Here is a 12,202-nt window from a genome sequence, read left to right as displayed (position 1 = left end):
AATAATTATGATTAGTATAGTTAATAGATTAATTATAAAATACTTTTTTTACCAAATTTAATTATAAATGAATCAAAAATCATTAATTATTAAAATGTAATTTACAATTAATTTTATAACTATACTATATATTAATCACAATTATAAATCACTAATTTATAAAATTAGGAGAACATGTTACAATTAAAATTCCAAGAAGATCAACCATGAATTTAAATGAATTAGCGATCAAAATTATAATTTAACAATTTAAAAGAATAAATATCTATTTTGGTCCCTATGAGACAATGACAAATTAGTTTCTCATAGATGAAAAAATCAAATTTAATTGCCCACATGTGAAAGAAGTGAAACACATTGGTCATGACATGCTGTTAAATTTTTTAGACAAATTTATTATTAAATTGTAATATTTAAAGACAAATTTAATAATAAATTATATTTTTAAAGATTAATTTTGAAATTAAATTATAAAATTTAATAACCAAATTATCGTTAAATTATTCACAATACTTTTACATATTTAAAAAATAGATTTAATTTTCATCTTGATAAAATAATTTATTATCATTAGAAATTAAATTTAAAATTTCATCCCCATAAACTAATTTATTATAACGTCACAATGTGAACAACCAAACTTGATATTTACTGAAAATCCCGATTAATAATGACTTAAAGGGGGGTGTATTGGATTGGGATTTTGAGAGAATATTTTGACAAAAACAATCTTGAAAATTTTAAAAGATTATGTGGGATTGTATTGATTTTGTGGGATTTTAAAAGATTTTTTTTAAAAGACTTTTTACAATCAGGATTCTTAACCCAAGATTTTAATGGATTTCTAACACAGATTTTTAAGATTTCAAAGTACTTTATGGATTTTTAAGATTTTGAAAGATTAATACATTTTAAACAAAAAAATAACGGAAGTTACAAAAGTGAATGAAAAAGATGATAAATAAATTATAATGTTTGAATAAAGAAAATAAAAACGATAGAAATTTTAAACCTTTTAATAACAAAGTCATTATTGCCTAAAAAAATAATAACAAAGTGATTCTCACTTCATGTTCGCCTAATTATTAGCATTTCTCCACATATCTGAACCTATATTAGTCCTCCATATATTAGCATCTTCTCGTTCCTGCTCTTGTGTTTGAACAATGGGTTCATGATCATTGTCTTCGTAATTTGGTAACACTAAAGATGAAGATGAAGACTCGTCAGTAGGTTCCACGGGAAATTCATCAGAACGACATTCTTTGCGAAGAAAATTATGAAGTGCTGCACATGCCAACACAAGCTCTGCTTGTGTTTTAAATAGAAATGGAGGTGTTGACTTAAAAATTGTGAACCGCGATTTAAAAATACCAAATATCCTCTCAATCACATTCCTTAGCTCACCTTTAAGTAATCTTTCCATACATCCTCATGAGCAGTGAAAGTTTTTCCAATTGGGTCCCATCCAAAGCCAGAGTTGTTGCGCATAAGGGTTGACATCATGTTATACTGGTTTCGAAACCACTTCATCCGACTCAAATAATGACTATAAGTTTTAGGGAATTTAGTTTTTGCATTGAATTGAGGAAGTATTATTCGTTCTACATTTTGTTTGCTAAGTGACCCATTGGCATCACGCAATCCCCTATTCATAGCATCCACCAAGAGGTGCAACAACTCATTGGTATCCTCCATAGTCCAAGATACATAATTATCTTTGTCTCTACTCTTTCCTTTGTCTCCAAAAAACTATTAACAAAATAACAATAATAATAACACAATAACAATTAAAAAATTATTAACACAATAATAATAATAATAACACGCTGTCAAAAAAATAATAATAACACATTAATAATTAACATTTTAATAATAACACAAGAAAATAATAATAATAATAATGGACGTTGTAAAAAAACAAGTTGAAGAAACAGAAAAAAAAAAAAAAGAGTTTTTTATTTTGATTTGCATATACAGTACTAAAAAAAAGCAATATGAAATCTTGATGCATATCAATTGTCATTCTTTTGATGCATATTCATTGCCTGGACGTTGAAAACAATATGAATACGAAATCTTGAAGCATATACAGCACCCTTTTCTTTTGATTTGCGTAATATACATATAGTATGAACAATATTAACTATCGATTGCCATTAAAAAAATAGGTAAAATTGATTGAAAAGTTGTAAGAGAATGAACCTGGTAGTGGTTTGTGTCTTGTTCGGCAGGAGAAGAAAAAGTCTTTGGAAAATTATGAAAAGTCTCAAGGGTTTGGGTGAGATTGTTGGAGGAGTATTTTATGTGTATTTCTAACTAAAAAGTCTCTCAAAATTCATTCCACAAAAGAATCCATCAAAATCTATTTACTTTTGAATACCAAAAGACATTTTAAAAGTGGTAAGAAATCTCAATTGAATACCAACAGATTTTGTTGCCATGAAAAAAAAATCTTTATTGTCTTAATTGAATACCACAAGATTTGTTTATATTTTATAAAAGTCTTGATTGAATACCACAAGACTTTTTAATCATAAAAAAATCTTTTAAAATCCTTTGAAATCTTAATCCAATACACTCCCTTAATCTTAGGCTGGTGGTATAGATGGTGACAGTAATGGGTAACATAGCATAACACAACCGTACCAGAAACAGAAACATCTGGATCTTGGCACTTGGCAGGCATCACGACACGAGAATCCGTTCATTTCCACGTCAATCATTCACTCTCCAAACAAACCCAATCAATCATTCACTCTCCCTTTCTCTCTCTATAACAACACCACAATCAGACACAGCACAAGCACAAACCTCGTGTCCACTTCACTCCCCACACCTCCCAAACCACTAAGCAACACACCCAACAATACAAAACAAAACACCGCAGAGGTGCTCTGCTGCTATAAGTTGCTAACTGTGAATTTGAATTCTCCAAAAGTATCATCAATGTTGAGAGTGAAGGGAGGGAGCAGGCCGCCGTGGGTGGGGCTCGGTGCCGCCGTTTGGGTCCAGATCGCGTCGGGGAACACATTCACCTTCCCACTCTACTCTCACTCTTTGAAATCAGTTCTCGGCTTCGACCAGCGCCACGTCACGCTCCTCGGCGTCGCCGTCGACATCGGCGAAAACCTCGGCCTCCTCCCCGGCCTCGCCTGCAACAAGTTCCCCCCTTGGCTTCTCCTCGCCGTCGGCTCCCTCGCCGCCTTCCTCGGCTACGGCCTCCTCTTCCTCGCCATCTCCGAAACTCTTCACTCCCTCCCTTACATAACGGTTCGTGTCTCTCACTTTCTAATGCTCTGTGTTTGTTGAACGGAGAAATTGCGCGTTCCAATGCAAAATTTTAAAGCAACTATGTGTTGTAACTTTCATTTGAAAATCCGTTGGTCTTGGATTCAACTGCTTCACAAACACATACTAATTTTAAGTTTTTAGTTTCAGTTCTGCACCAGAAAATGAACTAGAATTTATATCGTGGTTCAATTTGATTTCTTAATTTTAAATTGTGTTATTCTTTCCATCTTTTTTTTTTATCCGTAAAAATAAAAAACTACTAGCGAGGAATTTATAACAATTCACGCCTAATGGTCAACCAACTAAATTAGCAGTAAACTTAGCGGGATTAGCGAAATACTGTATTTTATTTTTACAACAATTCACTTTTACTGGTCATTAACCAACTAAATGAGCATTAACCGTAGCGCATTAGCGAAATTGGACGTGTTATTTTCACGCTTTGTGAAGTTTCCGTTGTCCACCAATATTGTTACGATCAATTGGACGGAAATGACAACAACGGTGACTTGATTTTGAAAATTATGAGACTAAATTGAACATTTTATTATCAAAGAGACTAAAAGAGTAGTTTAGTTTATACAAAAAATGAGTGAATGCACTGTCATATGGTCCTTGAAATTAAGGAAATTGTAAATAAGTTATAAGTTCTTGAAATTTCCGGCTGTCCCTAAATTAAACCATTTACTGGCATTTTGATCCATATGTAAATGTTAGTATTAGTTAAATTACAGACGTTAGATGTAAATGTTAGACTATTATACATTCAGAGGCTCTATTTTTTACTTTTTATTTTTAATTTTCTTAGTTTCTATTACTAACATGACAGGGCTAACTGTAATTTACTGGTATGTGATGTTGCAGCTATGGTTTGCTCTAGTTGTTGCTGCTAACAGTAGTGCGTGGTTAACCACTGCCGTTCTCGTGACCAACATGAGAAACTTCCCTGCTAGCAGAGGCTCTGTTGCTGGGATTCTGAAAGGTTATGGGGGGCTTAGTGCTGCGGTTTTTACCGAGATTTACAGCATTGTGCTTCATAATTCTTCTTCCAAGTTCCTGTTGTTTATTGCTGTTGGTATTCCTGTTGTTTGCTTCAGCATGATGTTTCTCGTTAGGCCTTGTACTCCGGCCACCGGTGACGACCCTGTAGAGCCTTATCATTTTCTGTTTGTCCAAGGTTCCAGCGTGGTCTTGGGTGTGTACCTTCTTGCGACTACGGTAGTGGGCAATATTATTCCATTTAGTGGTGCTGTTTCGTATGTTTTGGTGGCTGTGATGATTCTGCTACTCATTGCTCCACTTGCTGTCCCTTTGAAGATGACATTGTTTCCTAGGAATGGTTCTAAATCAGACTCGCCAGAGCAACAAGTTGGGTCTTCTGAGGGCAAAGATGAGAATGCTGAACCACTGCTGGCGTCTTCGTCGGCAGGAGCCCTTGGGAGTTTTGATGATCAGGATGATTTGTCTGAGGTGGCCGAACTTCTTGCTTTGGGTGAGGGAGCAGTGAAGCAGAAGAAGAGAAGGCCGAAACGTGGGGAAGATTTTAAGTTCACTGAGGCTATAGTGAAGGCTGATTTTTGGCTGCTATTTTTTGTCTTCTTTGTTGGTGTTGGCACTGGGGTTACTGTTCTTAATAATCTTGCTCAAATAGGTATTGCTCAAGGGGAGGAAGACACCACTACCTTGCTGTCAATTTTCAGTTTTTGCAACTTTGTGGGGCGGCTTGGTGGAGGAGTTGTTTCTGAACATTTTGTCAGGTGAGTGACATTTACTTATGCTGAGTAAATTTAAGATATAATTTTGAGCTCCATATTTATGATACTTGCTTCATGTATCCGTATTGATATGTGCCTGATACTGATACTTGTGGAGACGTGGATACTTTGTTGATATGGACTTCTGAAGTATTCAAGCTTTTAGAAAAAGTTATGAAAATCAAATATAGCTCTACATATGCGATATAGAATCATGTATAATATAGAAACATAGAAGCATTGTTCCTTGATGAACGAAAAGGGGAAAGTGACCTCTTTATAGATGATTTCAAAAAGGTAATGAAATTTATATTATTTCTATTTGTAGACAATGGAAAGTGATTTATGATGAAAATGATATATACTACCTCCCCGTCCCGGAATATAAGACTTTTTTAAAACTAATTCGCACCTTTTAAGAAAGTTGATTAATATAATTAGTCGTATTAAATTTGTTAACAATTTGTATTATTTTGTCCAAATTATCCTTAAATATTTTTTTGGGACTCATGATCTCTTTCGTTCCACTTAATTACTTTCATGCATAATTAATTAATGTGTGCTAGTCTTTTATTTCAATCTTTATAAGAGAGATAATACATTTATCTTTTTAATACATAACATTTATTATAAAGTAACTAAGGGTATTTGGATAAAATAAATTAATGCAAAAGACAACTTGAAAAGAATCTTATAAAAATAGACAAACAAAATTGAAAAGAGCCTTATATTTAGGGATGGGGTTAGTAATTTTTAATTTGTTTTTTAGTAATGTTCAAGAATTATAACTTAGATTTGTAGAATTGCAATTATACATTTATCCTGTACTATGAATTTTATACTTATCTAGACATGCATCTTACAAGTATCATATGATTCACATCTTATATATTATTAGAACAACTGTATTACTGTATCAGATAGGTAAAAGCTGTTGACAATCACAAATCATCGTTGTGCAAACATGGCTTTAGAGCAATACATGAAGTTAATAGAAAAATAAACTTTTTGCATCTAACTGAGCGTTGTTAATTTGGGTCTTTTTTGGAACTGTAAATTCAACTTCTGAACCCACATTGAACTAGTTGCAGAGCCACAAAACTGTCTTTGAACTGATTACTGAATGTTAGCAGTGTGATATAGGGTGCCAAGGAACTAGCGGCTTTCTCTTTAGTTAATTGATTCAACAGAATGTAATTCTTGCTTTTGACACTTTTTCAGGACAAAAACGATCCCAAGGACCGTCTGGATGACATGCACCCAGACTCTTATGCTCGTTGTTTACCTTCTGTTTGCCTATGCTATCAATGGAACCCTTTATCCTGCAATTGCATTTCTTGGTGTCTGCTATGGTGTGCAAGTTTCCGTGATGCTCCCAACTGTTTCCGAGCTTTTTGGTTTGAAGCACTTTGGCGTGTTGAGCAGCTTCATGTCGTTGGGGAATCCGATTGGTGCATTCCTCTTTTCAGCACTGCTAGCAGGGAACATATATGACAATGAGGCAGCAAAGCAGCATGGTATAGGCCTTCTTCTCGATTCTGGCGTTTCCTGCATTGGTCCAAATTGCTTTAAGCTTACCTTTTTCATTCTTTCTGGAGTGTGTGCTGCCGGCATCGTCTTGAGCATTATTCTGACTTTGAGAATTAAGCCCGTTTACCAAATGCTTTATGCTGGAGGCTCTTTTAGGCTACCTCAAACATCTTCAAATCACTGAAAGTAGTTTGAACAATGAATAAAACTGAGATTCCTAGTTCTGTTCTGTACCAGTTGTGCTGGTATTACTTTTTGGTCTGCCATTACTGCGATTTATATGTAGCTGGGCATCAATTATGAAGATCAAAATTTTGGTATCTCACATGGAAAATGCCTGTCTTTTTTTTTTTTTTTTTTTTGCGTGTTAGGCTAAAGATTATCCGTCTACCTAAGTATAGAGACCAATTAATTTAATATACACATGTTTTAATGATGATATAGTTACTGAGATTTATATATATGTACTATCATTGCTTAGTCTAATGTGAAAAGTTGAAATTTGCTATAAATGATTTGGGATGTGTTTATGCACTTTGTTTGATTTTATGGTTCAAAACTTTTGGCAACCTAGACTTGAAATTATAAGCACCTCGGTGGATGGTCCAATTTCTGATATCAACTTCACATCAAAATGTTTTTTTTAAGACTTGGTTGATGTCTACTGAGCAAAAAAGTTAAAAGTGTAAGCTGTTGTCCTTTATTTGTGGTCGCAAACTGTAAATATTTATAAAATACCCATATCAGAAAACAGAGCTTTTAGAATAGCAGAATTAAGCTCTGCACTAAGAAGTTACCCGAATTGATGCATGGATACTTATAAATAAATTAACGATATATTCATCGTATACTAGTATCAGATACTTTTTTCTTAATGCACTTGTATCAGATACTTAGAAAATTTAAATCACAACTTTAAAGAAATCAATAATAACTTTGAAGTTGCATATTCGTGTACCATGCAATATACGTTATCTCTCTAGAAAATCAGCATTCCTTGCACTTATTAAATAATAAGGAAAATTGTATAAAATTTTCATGAAGTTGGGGTTAATTATAGAGATATCCTTGGGAAAATTATACTCTTAACATTTTTTTTTTAAATATTTAATTCATGTAACGCCCTAACGATTTTTTTCTTCAAAGAAGTCAAATATATTCCCTGTTTCATCCACGGATTATACAAAGCTTTCTTAAAAATAACAATAGTAATTGAGAATAAGTGCAATTTTTCAAATAAGAACTGTAGCAAGGGCTAACATCTAGAGAAATCAGTGTAATTATCAATAAATGGTGTGATCTCATTGTGGGGATATACAACTTGCAGCTTGTACTAAATATCCTTGAATCCATGTACCACGTCATGCGAAAGGTTGTTGAAACTTCAAACACAGAACACTCAAGTGGACAAGGTTATAAAAGAAACAAACAAAAAGTTGCAGTAAACATCACATTTCATTTTCACAAGCTACTAATCATTATTGTACCAAAAAACGTTGCTGTCACTCGCCATCAAGGTGTAATAATATAATAATAAGCCATGAGAAAACAAATACAAAATAATAATAATAATCTAAGTTGGTTTAAGATCCTCAAACAATGTAGGCCACATTGCATAATCATCATCATAATCAGCAGCATCAGCTCTGACCTTATTGTAGGGACTATAACCCATTGGGCTCTCAGTCCTATCATCTAAAGGCCTAGTTAACCTTGGGCTTCTACTATTAACCATGGTTGGTCTTGCATCAAGTGGCCCAGAAAGCCTAGGGCTCTTTACTGAGCCCATGAACCTACCATCAAGAGGCCTAGTAGGGGTATTAGCACTCATCAATGGACTTCTATTTGCACTTGCATACATATTCACTCTCTCATTGTTACCACCATTCATTTTCCCATCAAGAGGACCAGATAGTTTCATCACCTTGTTGTTGTTCATCATCTTCTCGTGAATTATTCTTCCATTCCCATCCAAAGGCCCTGATAATGCAATAGTTCTACTTCTTTGAACTCCCTTATTGTTATTATTATTATTATTATTATTATCTCCCTTGAGATCCTCATTGTTCCCATTGTGCCTTGCCCTCCTCCACTTCCCTTGGTACCAATTCGGCTCGGTCGCCATCATCGCTGTTGTCGCCATCATCGCTTCGTGGTGATCTTCACGCGAAACGAGCTTGCTGAAGCACTTCCTCAGGCACTTCTTGATAGAAAACTTGATGCTGCTGCTGCTCCTCATCATCATCACCGCCCCACCGCCACCAACTTCTTTCTTTGCGAGCTTGATGATTTCCAGCCTGTGTTTTGCTATGGAAACTCCCATGCTCTGGAGAAACTCGTGGTTGAAGTAGATGGCATCCTCCAGCTGGAGCTCGTTGCGCGCGAAGGCGAGGCCGTATTCGTAGATGAGGGATGGCTCTAGGCTGGTCCTGGATAGCCAGGAGAACCAGTCCATGGTTTATGATGAAGAACAATGAGTGTGGTGCGTGTATAATATAAGCTAAAGCTATATATTGGCTAGTTTTTACGTTGAGGTTTGATATATGGGTGTTGGGATGATTTATAAGGGAAAGGGTGAGGTGGTGGAGAGTTAAAGACTTGAGAGAGCCAATGCATAAATGTGGCGGGTAAATGGCTATTAAATTTGATTTTTATTGTTCCTCCTTTCTAATTTATTGTTTATTTATTCGTTTTATTTCCTTTTAATGGAGTTTCGATGGTGGTTGAGACGCGGAGTGACAATCACCAAGAATATGTGGGAGTTTTTGACATTTTCCCAAAGAAAAAAGATCGGTAGACGCCGGTCTTTGTTTAAGTGAAAGAAGGATTTGAGAGGAACACAGGTATAATAAGTGGTATAATTTGATAGGAAAAAAAAAAATAGGTGTTGATGAAATATAAATATATGAAAAAATATACCAAGGATAAATGAACAAATTTGTTTTTAAAAGTGTGAAATGATAATAAATTAATTCGTAAATGAAAAATATAAATTTAGTTTTTAAATGTGTAAAAATATAATAAATTTATTTTATTGTTAAATTTTTTAGATCATTTTATCATTATGTTATAATATTTAAAGATCAATTTGAGAATAAGTAATATTTTTTAAGATCAATTTAATGTTAAATTGTAAAATTAATAGATTAATTTAATGACTTGTAAAATTAATTTTATTGTTAAATTTTTTAGATAATTTTATTATTTTGTTATAATATTTAAAGACCAATTTGAGAATAAGTAATATTTTTTAAGATTAATTTAACCAGATTAATTTATCATTAAATGACCTGTAAAATTAATTTATTACATTTTTCATATTTAATAATTAAATTTAAAATTTAGAACTAATTCGTCGATATTTCACACGGGGACAAAGTTGACGATTTATTCATATATGAATGTGTCCGCGCGCATATTATTTCTCTTTTCCGAAAGACATGCACGGATATGGATACTGAAGGTTATATTATATGATTTGAAAAAGTTATTCACAAATAGCTTACTTGGAATCAAATACTGATAAAGATTTTTGGGAGCTTTAGAAAAAGATATTAGTTAAAGCTTGCTGTATATTAATTAAAATGAAATGAACAGGGATCAAAATCTGCGGCTATGTTTATGGTGCTCGACCATGTTACGTTGGATTGCGACAGGGACCTGTTAAAGTGGGCGTAAAGTGGGTAAGACGCGCCAGGGGGCCCACGGAAAAAAGGAAGTTATTGAAGGAAAATCAATTTGGCAACCTACTACCTGCCTGGCTAGCATAATCAATCAGAAGGTCCAAATGATCAAAAGATCAAGTTTTGAAGGTTCAAGCTCCTAGTTAATTAGGATGCACCTGCCCTGAACCCACCTTATTTAATAGCAATGCGTGTGAGAAAATAGTGGGAAATTAAGGAGAGTTAATATTATGTAAATGACTCGGAATGAACAACTAATTTGTCAATCGTTGGTCTCGATCGGTCTTCCTAAGCTGCTATGAATTGAAACTAACGTACACCTCATTTTTTGGGTGTGAATGGAACCAAGAGAGAGATAGAGAGAAAAATAAAAGAAGAGTGAGAAACTGATCCATGTGGTTGAAGAATAAAGAGAGAAGTATCAAGAAAAATGAGATGAAAGTGAGTTTTAGGAGAAGTTGAGTGTGTGAACATAGATTTAATTGTACTTTTGGTCTCTCTAAATATTATAATTATGTGATTTTAATCTCAAAGTTTCAATTGCACAAATTGATTTATCCAAGTATGAGATTTTGTTTTCTTTGTTAGTCTTTCGTTAAATATATTAAAAAAAATTGTTGGTTTGACCCTAAATGATGGTGTGCCACCACTCATGTTATTTGATTCATTTATTGAAGTGGCTTAATTACATTTGTGATCCCTCATGATTGTTATACCAAATAATTCATAAAATGTAATCAAGAATGTTAGTATATGTGTAATGCAACATGTCATTGGCATATTATCATCTAGTATCATGTCAATAAAATATGTTGAATATTTAATGAAATACAATAAAAATAGAGATTAAAATTATACAATTATGATGAGTAGAAGACTTAATTTACACAATTAAAAATACACCAAATCGACCACCTATGGACTGAACTCTCACTTCAAGCCTATTTGTTCTAATGCACTCCAGATTGAAGAAATTTGTATCTAATCAGTCACCTACTAACCAAACTCTCACCAATCTTTTCATACTCGTGCACTCGAGGTTGAGGGGTTGTGTACCTCAATGATCACTTACCAATCAAACTCCCACTTCAAGCTTTTTTATGCTCACAAACTCAAGACTAAAGAATTGTATACCTAATCGGTCACTTGTTGATTGAGCTCTCACTTTAAGTCTTTTCATGCTCATACATTCAAGGCTGAGGGACTATGTACCTCATCGGTTGTCCACCAACTAACCATCCAATTCAAGTCTCTTCGTGCTCACACACTTGAGTATGAGAGACTGTGTACCTCATTAGTCATCTGTCAATCGACCTCCAATCTCATGGTTGGTTATCGAACACCAACTCCCTTGTAATGCCCCCAATCCTTGGGAATTTTGATTTACCTTGAAATTGTAACTAATGAAGAGTTAAAGGCTTATATTGTCATTATGAGATAGGGGAGGAGGCCTGCAAAGATAAGAACCCTGGGGTAAACCTAAGACGTCGGGTTACACTACACACTTGAATGCTTCTAGGCTAATACTCAAAAAATCCTAGATAAGACCTAATTACCAACAAAAAAAAAACTTAGAATCTAAAATTGTGTAATTATGATACTGAAAACTAAAAGTACAGTTAAGTCACGAATATAATTACTCCTGTGAATTTGTTGCATGAAATAGTGTCGAAAATTGGTGGAACAACTGTTTTTCCACTCAAGACACAATTGATCGATGAACCAAGATGGAAATGAAATTGCAATAGTACACCACCATTGGCATCAAGTTCATTTCAGAAGCCAAAGACAATTTGAACTCATATACATCATTGAAAGTTGAAACAAACTTCTTTAATAAAGATTTAGATGAAAAGAACAGAAAAGAAATATATAAAATAATTAAAGTTTTTATATAAAATAAAATTAACATATATTTTAATTTACTAAAAAATTCCTCAT

General features: G+C 33.8%; 2 protein-coding genes across 2 annotated transcripts; one reads left to right on the top strand and one right to left on the bottom strand.

Annotated features, from left to right (window-relative positions):
* The first annotated feature begins 2,620 nt into the window (after nt 1-2,620).
* Nucleotides 2,621-6,898, top strand: LOC100794012 (protein NUCLEAR FUSION DEFECTIVE 4). Its single transcript, XM_003533812.5, has 3 exons — nt 2,621-3,273; nt 4,159-5,051; nt 6,270-6,898. The coding sequence occupies exons 1-3, from the start codon at nt 2,950-2,952 to the stop codon at nt 6,760-6,762; spliced, it is 1,710 nt and encodes a 569-aa protein (XP_003533860.1). The 5' UTR covers nt 2,621-2,949; the 3' UTR covers nt 6,763-6,898.
* Nucleotides 6,899-8,096: 1,198 nt separating this feature from the next.
* LOC100793487 (bromodomain and WD repeat-containing DDB_G0285837) lies at nt 8,097-9,196 on the bottom strand. The gene has a single exon (XM_003533811.5). It carries the CDS (start codon nt 9,031-9,033, stop codon nt 8,152-8,154), a length of 882 nt encoding a protein of 293 aa, XP_003533859.1. The 5' UTR covers nt 9,034-9,196; the 3' UTR covers nt 8,097-8,151.
* Between the last annotated feature and the right edge of the window lie 3,006 nt (nt 9,197-12,202).

This window comes from Glycine max, chromosome 9 (assembly GCF_000004515.6).
Source record: "Glycine max cultivar Williams 82 chromosome 9, Glycine_max_v4.0, whole genome shotgun sequence".
Taxonomy (NCBI): domain Eukaryota; kingdom Viridiplantae; phylum Streptophyta; class Magnoliopsida; order Fabales; family Fabaceae; genus Glycine; species Glycine max.
The sequence above is the reverse complement of the archived record's forward strand: the minus strand, read 5'-3'. Positions and strand labels throughout refer to the sequence as shown.